The following is a 26,230-nucleotide window of genomic DNA, read 5'->3' as shown; positions in this document are numbered from 1 at the left end:
CAATGTTCTGAATGTGATCTTACTAATGAGTTTTGCAACATCTTGAACTGAATCAAACATTGTTAATAATTGCTTAATTTTGATAACTGCTGCCTTTATGCAAGAGTTGTCAACCTTTTTTTGCCTGGGAAATGTTATTTTTGTTCTAATGCTAGTTTACTCAAGTATTGCATGTTTTAAAATAGCTTAATCACTTTATCAAACTTTTATAATGAATTACCAAGCATCATGAAGGAAATGTCTTGTGAATAAAGAACATAATCAATCCTTCGTCTTAGTGGCAACCAAAATGTTAGTAACATAATTAAATCTTCTTTATGATCACGTTCAATCTCCAATCACACCTCTAATATCAAGCAGGTTTACAGAGCAAAGTCAGGTAATTGTAGAACTAAACATTAGTTGTCAAACCAGAAGGAGAGCCTAACAAGCTGAAAGAAAAGCTTCAGGGAGATTCATTTGTTGAGAGGTTGCAAAACTATTGAAATGGGATAGAGGGAAGCATTATAAAATCTGGTAGCATTGTTACTAGCACAGGTACAAGGCTATTTCTCAATGTAATCATAGAGACATTATCAGCATCCACTGGGCTTTCCTATTAAATTAAAAGGAGTCACACAACTGAAAGTTGTCCTCTTTATACAATTACAGCAAAGTCTGATTAATTTTAATGATTTTATGACATTGAAGAAAAGAAAGACTTGCATATATATAGTGTCTTTCACAGCTCCGGGTTATCTCAAAGTCCTTTACAGCCACTGAGGTACTTTGGAATTGCAGTCATTGTTGTAGAAAGCATGGCAGCCAGTTTGCGCACAGTGATTCCCACAAACAGCAATGTGATGATGACTAGATAATCTGTCTTGGTGATTAGGATTGAGGGATAAGTATTGCCCAGAACACTGGGATCTTTTATGTCACCATAGAGGACAGTTTAGCATCCCATCCAAAAGATAGAAATGAACGTGTATAGCTTTGTATTTGAAAGCTCTGTAATAAATTAAGCATTGTGTTTAAAATAATATATATTTTGTAATAATTTAACAATAAAAGGTAATATTATGAGTCCAGACATGCCAGCAGAGAGCCTTGCCCAAGGATACTGCATATTGTAAATTCAGGTCACATCTGCAGAGATCGCTGATAAATTTGCCCCTCAGAACACTATACTCCTCTATCGGATTAGGGATATTATGAACTATTGCAAGATTATGGATCGATTGTCATCTTTGCCATTCAAAGGATGTGAGGTAACATAGGCAGGACATGGAAGGAGATTCTGCATAGTCAGTATGAGAAGCTAGATACCAAATTAAGAAGCAGAACTTCCAAGGTAATAATCTCTGGATTATTACCTGAACCACGTGCAAATTGGATTAGGGCAAATAAGACTGGAGAGATGAATGCATGGCTCAAAACCTGGTGTGGGATAAGTGAGTTCCAGTTTGTGGGGTACTGGCACCAGAACTAGGGAAAGTCGGAGCTGAATTGTTGGGATGGTCTACACCTGAACCATGCTGGAACGTATGTTCTTAGAATCACATAACTAGGGAAGTAGAGAGGGCTTTAAACTAAGCAAGGGGGATTGAGAGATCAAGCTTAGGTAGATGTGGCAAATCAAGGGGTAGATTCAAAGCAAGAGACCATAATAGTAATATGGGAAATGAGGGTCATAGAATAGCGGGAAGGGACAGAGAGATAAAACCTCAGGATACACCAGTAATCAAGACTAGATGCTACAAAGATAACAAAAAGACAAAACTAAAGGTTCTGTATCTGAATGCATGTAGCATTTGAAACAAAGTAAATGAATTGATAGCACAAATTGAAGTAAGTAAATAAATATGATATGATAGTCATCACAGAAATGTAGCTGCAGGATGACAAGGATTGGGTCCTGAATATTGAGGGTATATTATATTCAAGAAGCTAGGTAAAGGTGGAGGGATGGCACTATTGATCAAGGATGATATTGGTGCAGTAGTTAGAGATGACCTTCGTTCAGGAGATCAGGATGTAGAATCGATTTGGGTGGAGGTGAGGAATAGTAAGGGAAAGAAGTCATCAATGGGAGTGGTCTACAGACCCCCTAACAGTAACCACAATGTAGGGTAAGGTATACAAGAAGAAATATTGAGTGCTTGTGATAAAAGGAGAGCAATAATCCTGGGTGATTTTAATCTACATATAAACTGGAAAAATCAGACTTGCAGTAGTAGCCTGGATGAGGAGTTAATAGGAAGCTTTTGAGATGGCTTTTTTAGAGCAACACATTGTGGAACCAACCAGAAAACAGGTTATTTTAGACTTGGGCCAGGATTTTTCCATTGGCATGTGGGGGATGCCCAACATGCTGACGTGTAAAATGACGCATGATTACATCAGGCATGTGTCCCGACATCATCGTGATATTTTGTTCGGCAGGCGCCTGCCGAAATATAAATGGCCTATTAGGGCCAGTAAGAAATTAATTGAGGCACTTGCGAACACTGCTCACCCAACATTAAGGTTGTAGGGCAGGCAAAAAGCCCAAGCGGCCTTCGCGTTTTTCAGGAAACCTCATCCACAAGCAGGATGAGGTTTCCTGAAGCTTTTATTAAATAAATTAATTAATTTTTATAAATTTAAAAACATGTCTCAACTCATGTGACACAGCCATATGAGGGGACATGTTTAAATAAAATTTTAAATCATTTATTTAATTGTTTTAATATCCATTCAATCTCCCTGAGGCAGCTCCATGCCTCAGGGAGATTGCTATGCTCTTTCCCGCACATGCGCGAAAGAGCGCTGGCCCCGACTCTCACTCCTCCCTCCCGCCCACACAGGTAGCAATAAGCACTACTAGTCGCGTATTATGCTGGGCGGGCCTTAATTGGCTATCCCACATAAAATGGTGGTGCAGAGCCGATCGTGGGCGGCGATCGGCTCCATGCCCGCTCCCGCCAGGCCTGCCCGCTATAGGAAAAATCCTGGCCTTGGTGTTGTGTAATGTGACAGGATTAATTAATGACCTTAGAGTGACCACAATATGATTGAATTTTACATCCAGTTTGAAAGGGAGAAGACTGGGTCTAAGACTCGTATTTTAAACTTCAATAAGGGCAACTATGTGGGCGTGAAAGTTGAGCTAGCTGAAGTCAACTGGGATACTAGGCTAGAGGATAGGTCAATAGAAAAGCAGTGGCAGACATTTAAGGGGATATTTCAGAATACTTGGAATTTTTCTTCATAGTAGGAATATACTTATTCTAAGAGAAGGACCCACCATCCATGGTTAACTAAAGAAGTTAAGGAAAGCAAACTTAAGGGAAAAGCATACAACTGCACAAAGATGAGTGGCAGATCAGATAATTGGCTAGAATATAAAGAATGGTAGAGAATGACTAAAAGGTTAATCAGGAGAAAAAAATTAGAATATGAGAGGAAGCTAGCTAGAAATGTAAAACTGGATAGCAAGAGTTTCCATTGGTATTTAAAAAGGAAAAGAATAAGTAAACTGAGTGTTAGTCCTCTAGAGAGTGGCAGTGGGGAGTTAATAGTAGATAATAAGGAGGTTGCGGATAAAATGAACAAATATTTTGCTTCTGCACAATAGAAGATACAAAAATCATTCCAGTAATAGCTGTAAATCAGGAGGTGGGGTGGGTGGGTGGTAACTTGATGAAATTACAATCACTAGGGAAGTGGTACTGAGCAAACTGATGGAGCTGTGGGCAGACATGTCTCCGGGTCCCAATGGACTTCATCCTAGGGTCTTAAAAGAGGTGGCTAATTAGGTAGCAGGTGCATTGGTGTTAATTTTCCAAAATTCATTAGATTCTGGGAAGATTGCATCAGATTGGAAAATAGCAAATATAACCCTAAGGGAGAGAGGCAGAAAACGGGAAACTGTAGGCAATTAGCTTGACGTCTCTGGAGGAAATTGTTAGAATTCATCATTAAGGAGGTTATAGCTGGGCACTTAGAGAAACTCAAGGTAATCGGGAAGAGTCAGCATGGTATTGTGAAAGGGAAATCATGTTTAACCAATTTATTGGAGTTCTTTGAAGGAGTAACACGCGCTGTGGATAAAGGAGGATCTGTAGACGTGCTTTACTTGGATTTCCAGAAGGTGTTTGATAAGGTGCTCCATCAAAGGTTATTGTGGAAAATAAAAGCTCATTGTGTAGGGAGTAACATGTTACCATGGGTAGAAGATTTACTGGGTAGCAGAAAACAAAGTATGCATAAACGGGTCCTTTCTGATTGGCAGGATGTGACAAGCAGAGTCCCGCAGGGGTCTGTGCTGGGGCCTCAACTTTTACAATTTATATCAATGACTTAGATGAGGCGAGTGAAGGCATGATGGCTAAATTTGCAGATGACCCAAAGATCGGCGGGACAATATGTTGTGAAGAGGACGTTGACAAAGAGGATAAGGATGTTGTAGATGGATATAGATAGGTTGAGTGAATGGGCAAAAATCTGGCAGATGGAATATATTGTAGGAAAATGTGAAATTGTTCACTTTGGCAGGAAGTATAAAAAAGCAGAGTGTTACTTAAATGGAGAATGGCTGCAAAATTCCGAGGTGCAGAGGCACCTAGGCGTTCTAGTGCATGAGTTGCAAAAAGTTAGTCATAGAGTCATTGGGCAGAATTTTCCACTCGTCAGGTGGGTGCATGCCTGACCTGAATGAGCGTAAAATGACGCGTGATGATGATGAGCGAGTGTCCAGACGTCATTGCGTATTCGTGCGATATTTTAGTTGGTGGGCGGGCACCGACAATTAACAGGCCTATTAAGGCCATTGGAGATTTAATTAAATGAAACTTTTTGCTGCCTGTCCAACCTTAACAGTTGGCGGATAGGCAATAAGGCCAAGCAGCCTTTGGGTTTTTTGTGAAACCTAATCCACGGGCAGGATGAGGTTAAGATCAGTCATTAAAAAAAATTTAAAATTTTTCAAATGAAGTTTTAACATGTCTCTGTTCATGTGACAGAGTCAGAACCCCAGACTATCTAGTCTGTCTTCATAGCTGAAATGCTCCAGTCCAGGCAACATCCAGGTGAATCTCTTCTGACAGAGTCACATGAGGGGACATGTTATAAACATTCAAAAAATGTTTCTTTTTTATTTTCAAAAATCTTCATCTCCCTGAGGCAGCTTTGTGCATGCACCTATGCTCACCCTTCTCCCCCCTCCACACAGGCAGCGCTGCAGTGCGCATTTCATGCTGGGCAGGACTTAATTGGCCCGCCTGCGTGAAATCGCGGACATGGTCCGATCGTGGGCAGCGGTCAGCTTCCCGACTGCTCCCGCGGAGCCCAGCTGATGAGGACAAAATTCTGACAATTAAGTTTTATAGCACAGAAAGAGGCCCTTCAGCCCATTGTGTCCACGCCGATCATCAAGCCCCTATCTACCCTAATCCCATTTTCTAGCCTTGGCTCGTAGCCTTGTATGCTATGGCATTTCAAGTGTTCATCTAAATACTTCTTAAATATTGTGAGGGTTCCCATCTCTACCACCCTTTCAGGCAATGAGTTCCAGATACACCCCACCCTCTGGGTGAAAAACTTTTCCCTCAAATCCCCTCTAAACCTCCAACCCCTTACTTTAAAACATGCCTCCTGGTTACTGACCCCTGCACTAAGGGGGAAAGTTTCTTCCTATCTACCCTATCTATGCCCCTCATAACTTTGTACACCTCAATCACACCCCCCCCCTCAGTCTTCTCTGCTCTAAGGAAAACAACCCTAGACTATCTAATCTTTCTTCATAGCTGAAAGGCTCCAGTCCTGGCAACATCCTGGTGAATCTCCTCTGCACCCTCTCCAGCGAAATCACATCCTTCCAATAGTGTGGCAACCAGAACTGCACACAGTACTCCAGATGTGGTCTAACTGATGTTTTATAGAGCTCCATCATAACCTCCCTGCGCTTGTATTCTATGCCTTGACTAATAAAGGCAAGTATCCCATATGCCTTCTTAACCACCTTATCTACCTGTCCTGCTGCCTTCAAGGGGTCTATGGATATGCACACCAAGGTCCCTCTGATCCTCTGTACTTCCTAGGGTCCTACCTTTCATCATGTATTCCCTTGCTCTGTTAGTCCTCCCAAAATGCATCACCTCACACTTTTCATGATTAAATTCCTTTTGCCACTGTTCTGCCTATCTGATCAGTCCATCTATATCATCCTATAGTCTAAGGCTTTCCTCCTTGCTATTTATCACACCACCAATTTTTGTGTTATCTGCGAACTTACTGATCATACCTCCTACATTCATGTCTAGATCATTAATGTACACTACAAACATCAAGGGACCCATAACCAAACCCTGCGGTAGGCCACTGGATACAGGCTTCCATTCACAAAAAGAACCTTCGATCATCACCCTCTGCCTCCTGCCACTAAGCCAATTTTGGATCCAATTTGCCAAACTACCCTGGATCCCATGGGCTCTTACCTTCTTGACCAGTCTCCCATGTGGGACCTTGTCAAAAACCTTACTGAAGTCCATGTAGACTACATCAACTGCACTACCCTCATCTACACACCTAGTCACCTCCTCGAAAAATTCAATTAAACTTGTTAGACATGATCTCCTCCTGACAAAGCCATGCTGACTATTCTTTATTAATCCTTGCCTCTCCCAGTAGAAATTAATTCTGGCCCTCAGAGTTTTTTCCAAAAGTTTCCCTATCACTGATGTTAGACTCACTGGTCTATAGTTCCCTGGTTTATCCCTACCATCCTTCTTGAATAATGGTTCCACATTATCCGCCAGGCATCTGACACTGCTCCTGTGGCCAAAGAGGATTTGAAGATTAATGTCAGGGCCCCTGCAATCTCCTCCCTTGCCTCCCACAGCAACCTAAGATACATCTCACCTGGGCCTGGGGATTTAACCACTTTTAAGCCCATTAAAACCATTACTACCTCCTCCCTCTCAATGCTAATTTGTTCAAGTATATCCCAGTCCCCCTCCCTGATTTCTGGACCTACATCATCCTTCTCTATATTGAATGCTGATGCAAACTATTCATTTAAAACCTCGCCTATGTCTTCCGGCTCCTCACACAGATTGCCACTTTGGTCCCTAATGGGCCCTACTCTTTCCCTGGTTATCCTCTTGCCCCTAATATACTTATAAAATGCCTTTGGATTTACCATTATTTTACCAGCCAGTGTTTTTTCATGCCACCTCTTCACTCTCCTAATTTCTTTTTTAAGTAACCCCCTGCACTTTCTATACTCCTCTAGGGCTTCCGCTGTTTCGAGCCCTCAGTATCTACCATAAGCTTCCCCCTTTCTTTCCTTATCCCATCCTGTACATTCCTCGACATCCAGGGTTCTCTGGACTTGTTGGTCCTACTCTTCACCTTTTCAGGAACATGTTGGGAATGACTCCCACTTCTCTGATGTGGATTTTCCTACAAGTTGCTGCTCATAGTCCAATTTGGCCAGATCATATCAAAACCAGCCTTCCCCCAATTCGGAACCTTTATTTCCAGTCCATCATTGTCCTTTTCCATAACTACCTTAAATCTTACTGAGTTATGGTCACAATCACCGAATGCTCCCCCACCTGACACTTCTACCACTTGCCCGGGTTCGTTCCCTAAAATTAGGCTCAGCACCACCCCCTCTCTTGTAGGGCTTTCTACGTGCTGGCTTAAAAAGCTCTCCTGGATACATTTTAAGAATTCTGCCCCCTCTAAGCCTTTCACACTTTGCTATCCCAGTTAATATTGGGGAAGTTGAAATCCCCTACTATTATTACCCTATTATTTTTATACTTCTCCAAGATTTGCCTACATATCTGCCTTTTTATTTCTCCCTTACTGTGTAGGGGTCTATAGTGATTACCCCTTTTTGTTTTTAAGTTCTACCCACATGGCCTCATTTGAGGAACCTTCTAAGATATCGTCTCCCCCTTATTGCAGTGATTGACTCCTTGATCAATGTTACAACACCACCTTCTCTTTTACGCCCCCCGCCCCGTCTTACCTGACGATTCTATACCCTGGAATTTTGAGTCCTGCCCCTCCCTCAATCATGTCTCCATGATAGCAGTGATATCATATCCCCATGTGTTAATCAACACCCTCAACTCATCTGCCTTACTCACAAGACCCCTTGCATTAAAATAAATGCTATCCAACCTTGCCATGCTCCCTTGTGCCTTAACTTGACTATATACACTCTGCCTTCCAGACTAACTTGGTTTTTCTTCTATACTTGTCTGTGCATCACCCTTACTAGAGCTCCATTCCATATCCCACCCTCCTGCCGAATTAGTTTAAACTCCCACCAACAGCACTAGCAAACACCCCCACAAGGATGTTGGTCCTGTTCCAGTTCAGGTGAAACCCGTCAGACTTGTTCAGGTCCCACCTTCCACAGAAACGGATCCAGTGATCCAGGAATCTAAAGCCCTCCCTCCTGCACCAACTCTTCAGCCACGCATTCATCTGCTCTATTTACCAATTCCTATACTCACTAGCACATGGCACCAGAAATAATCGAGAAATTACAACCTTTGAGGTCCTGCTTTTCAATTTGTTACCTAGCTCCATAAATTCTTGTTGTAAGACCTCATCCCTCTTTCTACCTATGCCACTGGTACCAATGTGAACCACAATCTCTGACTGTTCGGCTTCCCTCTTCAGAATGCCCTGCAGTGACAGGTACAGCAAGTAATTAAGAAGGCTAATGGAATGCTGTCCCTTATTATGAGAGGAATTGAACCTAAAAGTAAGGATCTTATGCGTCAGTTATACAGGGCATTGGTGAGACCACATCTCAAATACTGTGTGCAGTTTTGATCTCTTTATTTAAGGAAGGATGTAAATGCGTTGGAGACGGTTCAGAGGAGGTTACCCGGAGCAATACTTGGAACGAGCCGGCTGTCTTATGAGGGAAGGTTAGACAGACTGGGCTTCTTTCCACTGAAGTTTAGAAGAGTGAGGGGTGATTTGATTGAAGTATATAAGATCCTGAACGGTAGTGACGAGGTGGCTGCGGAAATTATGTTTCCTCTTGTGGGTGAGTCCAAAACTAGGGAGCACTGTTTTAAAATTAGGAGGTGCCCTTATTGTGCAGGGATGAGGAGAATTTTTTTCTGTCAGAGGGTTGTGTGACTTTGGAACTTTCTGCCTCCAAAGGCAGTGGAGGTGGGGTCATTGAATATTTTTAAGGCAGAGGTAGATAGATTCTTGTTAGGCAAGGGAATCAAAGGTTATCGGGGGGGTAAATGGGAATGTGGAATTCAAAACACACAGATGAGCCATGATCTTGTTGAATGGCGGAGCAGGCTTGAGGGGCTGAATGGCCTACTCCTGCTCCTATTTCACATGTTTGTATGTGACAGGAACTGTCACAACACCTGACCCAACCAGCAAGATGCCCAAGCCTTTTTGGCAATTTGGACCTCGTTTGCTTCAAGGTTCCAAGCACTGATAGGCAGCATGCAGCTTTAGGGAGGCAGAAAATCCTGCAGCGTGCAGGCCTGTATCACAAAATTAAAATACAGGACAGGGCCAACTGTGAAGGCCATTATTAGTGGGTGAGAGGATGAGCAGTGAGGTCCAGGGAGCACAATACATCCTGCTATCCAAAAAAGCCAAAAAAAATTATGTTTTATTGCCCCAGAGCTGCTTCCTGTGATCACTTTAAGTGATGCTGGTTTTGGCTTTTTCTTGCATTATGTTATGGGTTGGCTCAGCAGTTGCCACACTTAATGACACCAGAACGGCATCATGGTCCTAAATCTCCAATTTGTATTCAATAATGCAGCTCCATCCTGTATCTGGCATGGATCACCTAAATTAGGGCCTACTGAAAAATGCCAACAGGCAAGCACCTTTGCACAGTCGGTGCTACGTTTAATTCTGTTATTTGGCCTTGCCACCACCATAAAATGAGGTGATTGAGACACCAGTGTCAGGGGCAGTGAACCACTTTCAGAATATGTGAATGGCGATTAGAACTAATGGTATACTATGATAGTGCACAATACAGGCTATACAATTGAAGAAAACAGCTACTAGTTCAGCAATAGTTCAGTTCACCACAGGAAGTATCAAATGTCACATGCTGTAATTGGATCATCCTGTTTTTGCCCATATGCTTGCTGACTGAAAGTCACTGGCTAGTTTAACAGGTGGCATTAATGAGTAGAATGAAATTCTATGCTCTCTTCCAGCGGTCCCTTAACTGTAACAACACATACGTGGATGAAGGACGAATGTATCGCACTGCCATTGGAGAGTCTACAGCCTCCATGGAGAGCACTGTCAGGTCAGCCAAGAGTCACAATAGCTGCATTGCTTCTAAACTCAGGTAATCAGGTGGAGGGTGCACGATTCTGATCTTTATCCAGGTATACTTCGAATATAACCAATTGCATGAACTATCATCATCATTCTCTGTTAATTTGCTTAATCTGATGCTTATTCGTGTCAAGTAATCTTTCTTTCACAATATCTAATTGATCATGCTTGCCCAATATATTAATGCTATCCATGTTTTTCATTAAACTAAATCATTGCAAGGAGACATTCAAAACCATGAAAATGTGATGACTTGGCACCCATCATTAGTTGATGAGGTGTGTTTAATTTCTGGTTAAGTACTACCTGAGGCTGCGTAAATCTACTTGGAACACTGACAGTCAGTGAATAACAGCATTGTGAGCGAAAGAAAAACTGCTCTAAAATTCAGATGATTCTGCATGGGGCACCTATGTATGATGAAGCTGTGCCGTGAAGAAACCAGAAAGGGCTGCATGATTAAATAGCAGAGCTGGTAAAGAAAGCACTAGTAGTCTTCATTTCTGAAGAATTAAACATGAAATCAGCCACTGAGAGGAGAGAATGAATTCCTGCAACTAATTGATAGGAATATTTTCTTGAGAACATAGGAAATATCCTACACTGCTCATACAGATCTAGTGGTTGTAATTATTTTCCTTTCACTTTTTTAGTGCCAGCACCCACCCAGTCAGTGAATTTATACTTTTTTCCTCTGTTTTACAGTGTTATCATTTTTTCCAAGTTATTATAATTGTCCCAAGAAGTAGTGGATAACTTGTCAGCATTGCAGCAGTGGCCCAGTTATCCACTGTTAAATAAATATTGGTTTAGCTATGAGCCAGTTCCACCAGTCCCTCATTCCCTTTAGACAACTGGCTGCAGCCCTTTCATTGGCTCATGATGCTCAAGGTGGATGATCTTAGGTCACATACCTTCTCATCCTTATGAGACTTGATCTAAGGCTACTTTTGGAAAATGGAAATTCCCCACTGTTCTCCAATATTGATGCTTCTGTCCAAGCTTATTCACCTTTTCTTGTGAAGGGAAAATATTTTCTTATTCTTAGGATTGCTGAACCATTTACTTAAAACAGGAGGCATCCAGCCTGTAAACTACTATAACCTTATCATACCCCTTGTTTTGCTGTCTAATTTTGACCAAGTTGAATTAATACTAAAGAAGTTGTTCATCTTTTCTCAGGGATGAAGCTCAGAGAGTAAGCTTATTATCAAGTCAAGCAGAAGGTGGCCGTGCAGAGCCAGATTCATCAATATTCCGCAAAAAAATAAAGAAACCTGATGGTAAGGCTTTTCAGGTTAATCAATCCATATTGCCTGCTTACGCAAAATGTTTACTTCAGAAGTTATTTAACAATTTAAGCAATAATAGTAATATTCTGAATATAAGTTGCTGATATAGAATAAATACCAATAATTTGAAATACATCAGATGAAGTAACTATTCCTTTTGCTATCTGATGATATCCACAACAATCTGTTCAAAAGTTGTAAGCAATTCTGCCCCAGTAAAAGTTGGTTATCAGAAGTTCACATATTGGTATCAGATCTATATTGACAATACATAGTCCATGTCTCCAGCTACAACTGCATTGTAGCTTCCAATAGTATTAGTGTTGTTCCTAAAAACTTCTGGATGACGATTAATAACAGACTGGATCAATAATTAAAGATTATCAATTAGTCATTACAACATGTTTTCATTTTTCTAGCTAATGAATTTTTTCAAACTTATCTCTTTTTTTCCCAGAGCCAGATTCTGACTCAGACAGTGAATTGTCTTTGGAAGATGATCATAGCAGCTCCTATGCTTCTAGCCATTCATCAGATAGTGAAGAAGATGCATTTCAAGGGGACCCCAACTGGAAGCAAGGAGCACCTAAAAATAATGAAAAAAATCCAATACACAGTACACCAAAGGGTAAGACAAAATACAAGTAACAGTAAGAAAGATGTGGCACCTTGTTTCTGTCAGTCACGTAATGAAATGTCTTGGTATGTGGTAGTTCCACTGACTGAGAGTTCTGCTTCCAAGTAGGCATAAAAGCTTCTCAGGGTTAGCATTTTTTGGATGGCAGCTGAAAAAAACATTCAGGAAATGCATTCCTGTCAATGTCGGCAGCCACACAGTCTCATGGCTGGAGGCCGGACTTCCACCCCTTACTTGGTCATTTGATTGTCTGGCAGCTCTGTAGTCCCAAAGTGCCATAAGGAGCAGTGGCCTCTCCTCAGACTACAGGCAGTCCCATGAGTCTAAGTGCCAGGAGCCCCATTACCAGATGGGTGTGCTTGGGGGGGAGGGTCCTACCTGATTGGAGAAGCGCCGAGCCACAGGATTGGTGGGGTGGGTGGGGATCCCACCTTTGATTGGAGCAGTGTGGAGCGCCGAGCTGTGCGTGGGCGTCGTCCTCGCCTCTGATTGGTGGGGTGCAGAGGCAAAGGATTGGTGAGATGGGTGGCGACCCTGCTTCTGATTGGAGAAGCACGCTTCACTTGCTTACACCGAATCAGTCAAATCCATTCTCAGATGGGCTGGAATGGGCACAATTTGGGGTCAAAACTTCTCGTGCAGGAGAGAGGAAATCTAACATTGCCCTACTGCCAACTGAGCATTAATGATCGTCTTAGAGAAATACATGGTCCAGCAAGGCCTACTCTAATGACTGGATTTGAAAAATAATCCAGATTCTTGGCATGCATCTTTGGCAACTTTGACCACACACTCAATAACAATAAACACTTGCATTTATAAGGAAAATTTTACATAACATGGTGTTTCATTGAGGCATAACCAGAAAAAAAAGGAGGCTGAAAAGCTGAATGAAAGAAGGGGATATGAGGTACAGTATGGCAAGGGTTCTCTTGATATACATACAGTTCATTACACGGTGGTAGCCTACAATTTTCCTGGGTAATGGACACTTTACATTAAGAGGGCCACAATGAAATGTGGAAGACCTCAGCTCTTGTATTACATGTCCATTAAACATTAGATTGACATTCCTGATACTTTTGTGAGTGTTCCTTATTTTTAATCAAGCTTTAACCTCCATCTCCTGCCCCTCCCTCCCCAACCCCACAAACAGCTGAGACCATGCCCAATCATGTGAAACATTACTGGCCTGCAGAGTGTACAACAGCCAGTGACAGTGAGGACCATGGAGCATCTGAGAAACTGAAGGTGGAAACAAAAGTAAACGTTGAACTTCACAGAGAAAATAAAACAAATCACTGTGGTGACATTCCTAGAGGAAGTGAGGATGAGCTGCAGGAAAAGGAAAGCACATCTGCACCTCAGCCAAACTCCAATCCCCCACCAGAGCAAAGAAAAGGCAAGTATTCCTCTCAAAATGAAAAATATAATTTGATTCTGTTACAAGGTATCTAAGTGGGATTCTTTATAAACTTAAAATTTGAAACAAAATATACAACTGTTCACAAAGTTTTAATGATTAGTTTCATTTTGTATTTAAAGTAGTCTTCTGCAAAATATTTGTAACAACATCTCATTAAATTATCTCAAGTTAACTGCATGGCAAAACAAGCTGATGACACATGTCTAACATTTGAGGAGATGACATATTTAGAATCTTGGAAATGCAATTACTCAAATGAATTTAATAATTCTCAGTTAGAACATCTGATAAAAGAATACCTGATCCACTATCTTCAGCTGCTTCATCAATGACCTTCCTTCCATCATAAGGACAGAAGTGGGGATGTTCGCTGATGATTGCACAATGTTCAGCACCATTCGCGACTCCTCAGATACTGAAGCAGTCCATGTCCAAATGCAGCAAGACCTGGGCAATATCCAGGTTTGGGCTGACAAGCGGCAAGTAACATTTGCACACAAGTGTCAGGCAATGACCATCTCCAACAAGAGAGAATCTAACCATCGTCCCTTGGCATTCAATGGCATTACCATCACTGAATACCCCACTATCAACATCCTTTTGACCAGAAACCGAACTGGACTGTACAAATACGGTGGCTACAAGAGCAGGACAGAGGCTAGGAATCCTGCAGCTTGTAACTCACCTCCTGACTCCCCAAAGCCTGTCCGGCATCTACCAGGCACAAGTTAGGAGTGTGATGGAATACTCTCTACTTGCCTGGATGAGTGCAGCTCCAATAACACTCATGAAGCTTGATACCACCCAGGACAATGCAGCCTGTTTGATTGGCACCCCTTCCACAAATATTCACTCCCTCCACCATCAATGCACAGTAGCAGCAGGGTGTACCATCTACAAAATGCACTGCAGGAACTCACCAAGGCTCCTTAAACAGCAGCTTACAAACCCATGACCACTACCACCTCGAAGGACAAGGACAGCAGGCACATGGGAACACCACCACATGGATGTTTCCCACCACACTCACCACCCTGACTTGGAAATATATCTCCGTTCCTTCACTGTTGCTGGGTCAAAATCCTGGAACTCCCTTCCTAACAGCACTGTGAGTGTACCTATGCCACATGGACTGCAGCAGTTCAAGAAGGTCACCACCACCACCTACTCAAGGGCAATTAGTGATGGGCAGTAAATGCTGGCCCAGCCAGCGAAGCGCACATCCCATAAATGAATTTTTAAAAATCTTGGTATTAGTTTAATATTTACACTGAAGATATGTATTAAAATTTTGTTTAATAGAAGATTTCTTTCCAGAGCAGATCGATGGGATGGGATTCTTCTCTCTCTGCTGGTTGCATGTGAAATTCATAATCTTTTAATATTTGAAATTATTGTAACACTCCAGACCGATTAAGCGTGAATGGCTAGTACATAACCAGGTCTCCAGTCACATAGACCAATGGTTGCTAGGAACTGGTGCACACAGTAGTTCAAGTGATTCACCAGCTAATATTCCTCTATGATTTTCACTGTGAGGCAACATCTGCCCTCCGCAAGACTTCCTATGTCAACATGATAAGGTGGTAAACTCACCATGCAAGGAATCAGGACAATTTCAGAATTTGTAATAAGCTGCTCCTCTCTTTTCTTAGAGGAGCATGTTAATGATGTGCCCACAAAGACCCAAAGTGGTAGAGATATTTGAAAGTAGAACTTCTGATTGGTAAAATTCACCTATCCAACTTCATGTAGGCTATTTTTAAATAGGTGCCAACCTGTTTAAAAACCTGCTGTTCAACTCAGCACGGGTCATTAATAGGTGTTTATTATGGCTACCTTATACTGGAGCAAATACTAGTTATCGTTGGTATCAAACTACACTATTGCAAAGAGTTTATAAAGTGAAAACCTCATATTTATTTCAGTTTAATCTGTTATTAATCAGATTTTATGCAGAGACCAGTTATGAATGAAAATAGAGTGTATATGGTTATATGTCAGTGGGTGAATTGTGTAGCAGGTGCACGGAATAAAGAGGGACCCTCACCATGAAAAATAACAGAGAAATGTCTTGGGGCATATTTTTCAGTCCATGTAAAATTTATTTAAAAAACCAAATCCAGAGAGGAAAGTACCCCTACCCCAGTCATTGGGTTATTGCTTAGACTGCTCTTTGTCACTGATGTTAAAGTTTATGTAATGTAAGTTTCTCTGAACTGGCCCAGTACAAGGCTCTAATAATGGCATCACTTAAATCCCAAATAAGAATGGTTACCACAAATCTCAATTAGGCCAACTGAATGGAGTGAAGATCAATCTGATACTTCCACATTGCCTAGAGCCTTCTTAATCACCAGTGTTATTATGCGTGATGGGATTGGGGTTGCACAAAGAAAATGAAGAGGAAGTATAGCTGTGCTTAACTCTTGGTGGTGTTTCATTGGAGGTATCTCTGAACATTAATATTCAAAAATACATTGTTGAAATGAATTCTTTGATATGATGAAATGTTATTTTAAGAAATATTTGGCCAATTGTTACTAAATTTTGTAATTCTTCTCTGTCACAGGGATCCTTAAAAATAAAGTCACGTACCCTCCACCTTTAAAAGAAAAAAATCGAATAAATCAAATACACAATGAACTCTCTAACTGTAAACCAACAGCTATATCTTCACGGACCTCCTCAATAGGGTCCAGTGATGGGACCCGCACGAGCATATTGATAAAGCAACCAAGCAGGCAACAATCACGAGATCAGTTAAACGGGATGACGCCTATACCCATGAGTATTAGAACAGGCACAAGCACTGTTCATGGAGACACCTCCGAGTCAGAGTGAGTATCATGGGCAAAATGGGATATTTATCCTGAGGTAAAGTAAACAATATAGCCTGTGAGCGGGACACTGGACCCTACCATCTTTAGCACTTGCGCAACTACCTTAAGGAATATCTTTTGTTGAAGCACGCATTAAGATGCCAAAATCATCAGGCCCATCAAGCCTATTATTTCTAATAGACCACGGGCACTTAATATTTTCCTTTTGCCAGTCAACACCCATTGTCCATCTTCAACTGCTTTTTTTGTGAGTATTCCAATTCTCACTAGTTTGATCCCTTCTGTCATTTAAAATATTTCTTTTTGGCTATCGATCAGTTCATTCATTGACCCTAGTCTTGCCAAGATCTACATTTTTTTTAGGGCAGTATTTTCCCCCTGTTGGGGGATCGGGCGGGAGCAGACACAAACCCGATCGGCGCCCCAATTGGGTCCGCGCCACCATTTTACGTGGGCGGGCCAATTAAGGCCTGCCCAGTGTGACACGCACCCGGGAGCGCTGTGCGCTCCCTGTGCAGACAGGGAGGGATTCCCTGAGTCGGGGCCTGCGTATTCGCGCAAAAGAGTGCAAAAATCTCCCTGAGGCACAGAGCTTTCTTAGCGAGATTAGTTAAAGTTTTTAAAAGCTAAATAAATAAAAGAAAATATTTTAAGGCATGTCCCCTCGTGTGACAATGTCACATGAGCTGGGACATGTCAAGGAACATTAATGGAAAACTTTATTTTTTATAAAAACTTCATGAAACCTCATCCCAGCCATGCATGAGATTTCATGAAAAATGCAAAGGCTGCCTGAGCTCTTCGTCTGCCCGCTAACCTTAAGGTTGGACGGACAGTTCATTTAACTATTTTAATTCGTTTTTAACAGGCCTTCATAGGCCTTTGATAGTTCGGCAGGTGCGCAGCTGACTTGGCTGCGCGCCCACCGAACAGAAAATCTAAATGACGTGTGGTGACGTTGGGACAACCAGAAGATTCTTCCCTTAAAGGGATTTTTCTTATGGGATCTTCCAGATTCCTTAAAGCATCTTGACTTAGGAATGGCCCAGAAGAGAAGATGAGTCCATTTACATTATCTGTACCTGTCAACTATCTAAATGCTTGAGTAATACTCTCCCAACTACCTTTAAGCAAATGAAAATAAATTCAGTAAGATTAGGATCTAAGTTTTTCTTAGAGCCCAAAATCACCCTGGTAACTATACTCTGGACCCTCTGTAATTTTCCTTGATAGTAATGGGCGCAAAAGTGAATAAAATATTCAATGTGTAAATTGTAATAAATTATTAAGGATTAGTTGAAAGAAAATAATGAACACATGGCTTAGAAGGAAATTGTAAGTCATAAGAATCTGTATGAACAGCGATAACCCAATACTCCATGGAACACAAACATTCCTGTGCTGCTGGAACCAAAATAATGTCATTTGTGAAAAGTAAGTTGAATAATGGAAATATGGGGATGGATAGATATCCATCTACAGATTTATTTGATTATCTTTGCAAATCAGGGAGGAATTATGTAGGAAATTAAGTAAGTGGATTGGGTCTCCAATAAGGTAAACTTGTGCTCTGTGGAATGACCTGACTTGATAAAGTAACTGTCCTTCCCTCATTACATGCTTAGTTATATTATTATGAAGGGGTGTCTGTGTGAGCAGTCATATTCTGTCAAGATTGGTTCCACTGTTACTCAGGATAATAGAAATCTTTGCTCCCATTATTGGCTGTACTGTTTATGATTATGATTTACATGTTCTACAGTGGGTGAATTTATTAACAGTGCCATTCCTAAATCCACCGCCCTGCTCAATTTAATTTTAAAGCAAGTATAAACCCAGATATTTCTCTTATTATATGTTAGAACTTTTATTCTGCACCTGTTCTCAGATAAAATACATAATTGAAGATCAGAATTTTTAAAAGTACAGATTTATCTTCAGGCATCCAGGCTGTTTTCCTGTTCTGGATCCCACTAGTGGGATTCACTTCAGCCAAGCTCCTCCATCAGATATGCAACAGGAGACTGGCCAAAACTCTGTATACTTTTAAGTCCTTAAATGAAGTTTTAAGTGAAATATCACATTAGACATACATTCATCATATTGTACATTTGTATAATGGCATAGTTGATAGAGTGGTATGTCTTAATTATTCATTTGTTTAAAATAGACCATCTTCCCCCACACGCCCCCATGAAGTAACTTTATTCATTTATATATAGAGATTTATCCTTATCCAACGGCCGTGCTTTCTCTCCCAATCAACTGAAGTAACAAATACATTCATTAGTTTTTTAAACACGGGCAGTGTGAGAAATGCGGTTAGTTTGCAGTTGGGTTGGAATGCACCGTCTTTTTAGTCTCTTTACATCTTATTTAAGGTGACCTTCTGTCTTTTATGGGTCTCCATATGCCCTACATATTCCCTGGTCAAGGAAGTGCGGAGGCCTCTACCATAAATGGGATCCAATTACCCCTTCGTTCTCATAAGAAACATTTTGGAAATGATACCCTGTCATTCCACCACAGTCATTTTTGGGAGAGCTGAATCTTACAGGTCTCTTCGACACTGCGTCCCGTGTTTCCAAGCGTTGCCATTTTCCTTTGGGGTGGAACAAAAATAGAGACTACAGCAAGTTGTCAAACCCAGAAATAAAAGTGAGTTGGAACTTCTTAAATTGAGGCGTTTACTTCTAGCTCCAGGCAATGTCAGAAGAACCACTCGGTTGCCATGAGCTGCAGTTTATAAAATAAAAGGACTGTCACACAAGACTGCCCCCTCTGTTCAAGCCTTCAGCGTTCACTTTCCTCCTCGCTGTCTAATTATCCCATATCTCTTTTACTCAAGAACTTTATCAAAAACTTTTGGATTTTTTCCCTTATCTACCTTTTTAAAATATTGGTAAATTTAGTGCTGATCAAAGCAGCAGACATTAGTGTTAGACAATGAACCATTTCCCTATTTCAGTACTCTATGTATGGTGAGCACTCTTGGTTCAGGTGTAGTACTGTTACAACAATGAGTTAAACTCCATTTCAAAATATGCTCGTATGATATTACTATGCTGCTTTCCCCAACGAAAGAAAAAGCTCAACACTTCTATTATAAATTGGACAAAGAGATAGCAAAAGAATATGTTGATCACATATATGCTAATATCGCACTGCAGTAATTTCTAGACATGTTTTTCCTAATAGATTGATGTTAGAATACTAATTCTTCTAACAACGTTTAAAAATGCTGTTCCTTCACAAAAATAACTTTTTGTGCCAAATATTGTAGTTTCTATACATTGAATGTGATCTTCGTGCAAAATGGTGTCACCCAAACAATAGCAGTCTGTTGATACTCCAGAAACATTTGCCACAGCAATTAATCTTACTGTCTATGGTTTTTCCATAACGTTGGTGTCCTAGCAACAGAACTGAAAAACTCCATTAAACCAAGCACCTGAAGGGATTTTTTTTTGTTATATAATTTCTAAAGTACCATGAGGTAACTGCCAAGATTGTAGATGCCTAGAAGAGGTGTATGACTAGACACGCCATAAAACCTCACAGACACTACATTCTGAAAACTGAATAGTTTGAATATAAGGCCCAGAAAACACCCTCGAGCTTTACTCAAGTAGTAGCTGGTCTATTTAGATTGGTTACTTGGCTTTTAAGTGCTGGTTGCTAGATACTGTATGTTATGTTACGAGGTACAGTATCTCATAGAACAGCAAACTATCCCCTAGTTTGCTTTCTTTAAAATAAAACCAGTCTTTGATTTTAGCTGTAAACAGTGTTATTACTTAATCATTGTTTATATTTTTGTTTCCCACATGACTTTTTTTTTCCTTTCCAATTTTCTCCATCGTTTTATCTATCATACTGAAGGTGGTGACTCATCTTAAGGCACAGATTCATGAGTGCTAACAGCTGATTGATATGTCAGCTATCTGACTAGTCCTTGTATGTATGAATCCTGTCAGTCAATGGTGGCAGATTCTTCAACATGTGTGTATTGATTTTTGAAGAGGGAAGGGGTGATATAACATTACAGAGCTGAATCCTGTCTTCAACCAAGGTCCACGTTTGCACTTTGCAGCAAGAGTCACTGTACAGTTAGCGGTGTGAATCCTGGCTGATTTTTCCAACTCTCCTCCCAGACCAATGTCTTCAAGGACATTTGAAAAAATCCAGCATCTGTCAACTCAGCCCAGATTGAACCTACAAGCCTTTCTGTTTTGTACTCCTTGTACCTCACCACATGGTATGTGCCCCTGAATTATTGGAGGGGTATAATTATTTTTGTTTTAACTTATTTGATTATGTGAATTATCTTTCTTCCTTGTCTGTTCAAGACATTGATTCCTGCTGGAGTATGGTACATAAACCCCAACAGTCCTACCCTCTCCTATACCTTGGCCAAGTCTTTATTGTTGTGGGTTAACCCAGCCAGTGCACATAGACTGACTATTTTGCCATTGATGGCATCACAACCATGCCAATTTTGTTGTTGCCTGATGTTCATGTGCACTTTCAAGCAAAAGTCGAATATAATAATCAGGAGCAGGAACCCTGGCTAATTTCCCTCAGTGGCACAGAAATCAGTTGTACCAATCCAAACACAGCTAACTTGACACAAACTGGGAGCCAAGCTACACATCCTCTAGACTGCTAGACGCGCACTGCCTTGCAACCTAACCCATTGGGAAACAGCAGATTGTTTCTAAAAAAAACTGTAATGCATTTTGTACTATTTCATTTATATAGTGTCCTTTCTTAGTATTTTTGTATAATTAATTAAGTTTACAGTATAGTAACAGTTGTATTAAATCAGGTACACTGCACTGATTGAAGTGTTTTACTTAGCTTGTTTATTGAGAAAGGCCAGTTACTGATGAGCACCAGAAGCCATGTCACTTTGACATCTTGGTTCCACCATCTCTCCATGGGATCCCTCCATGGCCTCACCCCTCCCTATATCTGTAATCTCCTCCAGCCCCACAACCCTTCAAGACATCTGCATTTATCTAATTCTGGCCTCTTGAGCATCCCAATTTTAATTACTGCATCATTGGTGGCTGGGCCTTCATTTGTCTAGCTCTCAAGCTCTGGAAGACCCTCCTTTTACCTCTCCAACCTTTCACCTTGCTTTCCTCTTTTAAGACACTTTTAAAAACCTGCGTCTTTGACCGAGCTTTTGGTCATCTAACCTAATATCTCCTCATGTAACTCAGTGTCATGTTTTGTTTGATAATGCTATAATAAAGTGCCTTGGGCCTTTGTAATGTGTTAAATGTGCTATATAAATATAAATTGTTATTAAGAATGCTGATTGTTAAGAAGTACCACTGACACTAAAGCATTTGCGCTCTTCCACACAAATGGAAGATGATCAAATATTTTTTCCATGGGTGTCAGAAGATGTAAGCATTTTCTGGCATCAGGATATTATCACTGTAATTCCCCATTGCATTTACCACTTGGTAATGAATTTTGAAGGGAAACTAGTATCTGCAGTGATTTGTTTTTGTCACAAAAATATTGCACACATGTTTTAACTATGCAGTGAAACAATGATGTATTTTGAGGCAATTTACATAATTTTGATGTAGATTTTTAAGGAAATGGAAAAGAGATATGGCAAATGTTTTTTATGGCAAAGATTGTAACTTTAATATAATCTAAATAATGACTGTTCAATTAATAGTATCACACGAGTATATATTCATTGGGCCTTATTAATATGGAGAGAGAGACCATCTTGATCCACATCTAATTGTGGCTTGTTTGTGCTCTTAGTGCTGCTTCAGTGTGACTTAGGAAATAATTTACTGGAATAGTTTAACATTATTTAAAATAATATTTATATATTTTGGTAAGCCTAAGTAACCATGGTGATATGTTAACTCAGAAAATATAGACTTAGTTGTGCTAATTTGATCTGAACATCCTATATATATTGTGCTCTGCATTGAAATGCAAGCTGCATGCTACATTAACTATTAACCCCAAAATTTTTAACAATTAAACCATTTCATTACTTCTAATGACTTTACAATTTCATATAATTTAAGATAATTACATAGAAATGCTACCAATAACTTCAGTTATTTTATCTGCAAGTAATGATCAAATTGTACATGAACTGAGAATAATTTTAATTTTGATCATAAATTAGAAGGCTTAATTTGATGAACAATTGCAGGTTTATTTTTCGTAAATGCAAGACACGTGAGATTGAGAAATTATATTAAAATCCTATCATTCGGAAAACTGAATATTAAATTTTAAATCTGGAGTTATACAGCATTACCTTGGGATGTAACATAACAACAATACTATTATTTGTCTTTGTAAACTAACTTTGCTGTTTCTCTCACTTTTAAAATGAGATTGCATAAACTTTGTTTTAAACCTTTGCCTGTATTTCACTAATTTGAAACTGCATGCCAATTTCAGTGCAAGCTTTCACTTTGAGCTCACCTGCTGGTACCACATAACCATGATTCTGCATGTCTCCCCTTCCTTTTTTCATGTCCAGAGGAAGTAATGAAACCTCAATCTGACCCATCAGGAGATCAGAAGGATGATTGGACCCACGACAATTTTCGCCAAAGGAGATCCCGGTTCCTGCGTACCTCAGACTCCATCATTGCACTGTGGTGTGTTGGTGTTGTCTACATGAATAGCATTTTCTTCCAGCCAGTGACGGCAAATGGGGAATAAGACCCATGGAATGTCGAAAAAAAATACAATTATGGAACTGGAAGGACAGATGTATGTGGCTTTCAACGATGCATATTTGACTCGTGCCAAATTATAGAACAGACATGTAACCACTACACAGCTCAACTGATTGTGGATAAATTGGAAATACTGAGGAAATGGACAAATCCCATGGTAAAACCTGAAGTGCTCCACTGCCTCAAGTTCAGTCCTCTGGGTGAATTGCAGCCAGCCTGATCTACTGTTTTTTTTTCGAAAAAGCACTATGTCTTATACGATGCCTCAATAACAAATGGTTGGACTCTATATTGGCCGTGCCAGTAAATCGGTTCAAATAGGATATGGCCTCACATCAGTTGAAGTTGTTAGTTGCAAGTGTCCTTCCATCTCATCATTTGCCTCAAGGGTGGGAGGGTGTAGTCATGAAATGAATGCCTTTTGTACAACAAAATTCTAAGATGTATAGATACTTTTATATATTTTGTAAGTCAGGACTCCAGAAGAAGTCATTTGTACATGCTTAAATTGTTTTGATTTTGTTAATTTGATTACAAGAGTTTTGCTGAATAAGTAAGTCTTCTAACTTTTATAAAGATTAGAAGATTGCACAATTTTACTTGAATTTGGTGTGTTTATATTGTAAAGTCAACATTTTCTATTAAGAGAAAGCTGTAACAATTTATAAGAGAAATAGAACTTGAATATGTAACTTTTAAGACAAAATTATTGGAAAATTTAGGAATCAAACAAGGCCCATTTTTAGCTTAACTATGCACTTGAGCTTTTGTGTTGAGACTTATAAAAATTCACTTTTAGTTCAAGCACCTTTGTTGGTCTGCAGGGAAGGTGGGAGGGGAAAGTGAGGGAGAGTTCACCAGAGTTGACCAGGAAGGGTATTTGCCAACCAGTCTTGCTTGTTTTATTTGGATACTTGTGAATATTTGGCATTATTAATACTGTAGATTTGGTTTTAATTATTTTAGATAGAAACTATCAGAACAGTTCAGTTTGTATATTGTGACTCACCTGCTGTAGTAAATTCTTTTGCCTTTATTTCAGAATGTTTCTTTAATCTTTAATACAGTTTTATTCATGGCACATTTTAAAGCAAGATGTTTTTAAATTTTATGATAACTGGACTTTTTTTTTAAAAAACAGATGTATGATATTTATTAACATGCAAAACACTGGAAACACCGTACAGAGAAACAAAATTGTAAAATAAAGAGATTTTGACTTTTTCCATCCACCTGTGTTGACATCTCTGACCACTAGACAGTCCTGTAGAAAGTTTTTAAATGAATACTAATTGCTGTCAGAAACACATCAAATATTAAAACATCAGTGTGCTTTGCAGTGGGTTCCAGAACACAAGCACTCCCATTTTTCCTCATGTAGCACGTTCTTAATAGAGTGAGTATCTGAGCAGAGCTGAGAGATTTCCAACTTGGGAGAAAGTGAGTCGGGCTTTTGTCACACACCTCGGCAATTATTAGCAAGTACCACTGACAGATCTGCCTAGGGACAGATCACCTCATCAAGAAATGATAACCAAGTTTATGAAATTACAACTTTTTCACATCTTGACTTTAAAATCTTCAAGTCTGAATCATACGTCTGTTTTCAAAGGACATGACAGAAGTTTGATTATCACAAAGATGCATCTAATCAATCAAAAAAAGTCACTTGAACATGCAGGCGTGTCTCAAATCCATAATATTTGTACAGACTGCAATCACATTCAATCAAAACATTCAACTTTTTCTTCAAACATGATGAAATATTTATTTATACTTTATAGGGAAATAAATACATAATGGCCTGAATTTTTCCTGTGTCGGGCGGGCTCAGCGGGAGTGGGCAGGGGCTGTCGCGGAGCTGACTGCCGCCCACAATCGGCTCCGCGCCGCCATTTTCTGTGAGCAGGCCAATTAAGGCCCGCCCAGCGTAATACGTGAGCAGTAGCATGACCTGTGCAGGCGGGGGGAGGAGGGAGAGTCAAGTCGGGAGAGCACTGAGCTGCCTCAGGGAGATTGAAGCACTTTAGAAAAAAGTAAATAAATGGAATAAAAATTTAATGAAACATGACCCCTCATGTGTCTGTGTCATATGAGAATGGGACATGTTTTTATTTTTCAGAATTTTGTTTTTATTTAACTCATAAACGGTTTAGGAAACCTCATCCCGCTCGTGGATGAGGTTTCCTAAAATACGTAAAGGCCGCTTCGCCTTTTCGCCTGTCCACCAATCGTAAGATTGGACGGGCAGTGTAAATTTGACATTAATTACTTCATTAATGGCCTTAATAGGCCTATGAATTATCAGCAGGCACGCAGCTGACTCCGGCGCGTGCCCACCAAATGAAACATAGTGAGACAGCGCACGCCCAACATCATCACGCATCATTTTACACGCCAGCACATTGGGCCCGCCCCGCATGCCAACTGTAAAATCCTGGCCAATCTATATAACAAATTGTATTCCACAGTGGGCAAGCACCAGCCCAGGATGCTGCAAAGAGTTCTTTGTCTTCTGTCCCTGAATGTCTCCTCAGTTCAGACTGATCAAAAACACTTTGCTCTCAGCCAGCTGTAAGGAATCCTCTTAATTTTACTCAACAGATAGTTATTGACTTGTATCTTTATTGTTGTACTTCAATAATTTGAAAGAAGAAAGTGCTATATTATAGAGCCTATTCCACATTCTGTGTTCACAGTAGCTATTATCAAAATGTATTTGTTTTCCCTTAATCAGTCTTTGGGGGAGGACAGAATGATATTAACTCCATCTGTCTAAGTTATGTATTTTCTTCTGCTTGTTTTTTCCCTACTGACCAGAACAAATACCTTAGAATGACCATTCAATTCCAATTTACAGTACAAGCAGGTATTTTTTTCTGAGACCAAATCCCTCAAAGGGTAAACACACAAATAACAGTAGGAATTTGGCAAACACCTTGGTACATTAGTCCGTTTCAACTCACCTT

General features: G+C 40.2%; 1 protein-coding gene across 12 annotated transcripts in view; it reads left to right on the top strand.

Annotated features, from left to right (window-relative positions):
* Positions 1-24,491, top strand: part of celsr1a (cadherin EGF LAG seven-pass G-type receptor 1a) — a 360,335-nt gene extending 335,844 nt beyond the window's left edge. For 5 of the 12 annotated variants that reach the window (XM_041202840.1, XM_041202836.1, XM_041202835.1 and 2 more), the window contains 7 exons: positions 10,200-10,336; positions 11,509-11,609; positions 12,076-12,246; positions 13,412-13,657; positions 16,254-16,521; positions 20,679-20,782; positions 23,060-24,491. In XM_041202840.1, the coding sequence (XP_041058774.1) occupies positions 10,200-10,336; positions 11,509-11,609; positions 12,076-12,246; positions 13,412-13,657; positions 16,254-16,521; positions 20,679-20,782; positions 23,060-23,244 (1,212 nt within the window). In that variant the 3' untranslated portion in view covers positions 23,245-24,491. Of the gene's footprint in view, positions 1-10,199; positions 10,337-11,508; positions 11,610-12,075; positions 12,247-13,411; positions 13,658-16,253; positions 16,522-20,406; positions 20,597-20,678; positions 20,783-23,059 lie in introns of those variants that run through there. The other 7 variants (XM_041202839.1, XM_041202837.1, XM_041202838.1 and 4 more) reach the window with 6 other exon arrangements.
* Positions 24,492-26,230: the final 1,739 nt, after the last annotated feature.

Source organism: Carcharodon carcharias, chromosome 13 (assembly GCF_017639515.1).
Source record: "Carcharodon carcharias isolate sCarCar2 chromosome 13, sCarCar2.pri, whole genome shotgun sequence".
NCBI classification, from domain to species: Eukaryota; Metazoa; Chordata; class Chondrichthyes; order Lamniformes; family Lamnidae; genus Carcharodon; species Carcharodon carcharias.
The sequence above is the reverse complement of the archived record's forward strand: the minus strand, read 5'-3'. Positions and strand labels throughout refer to the sequence as shown.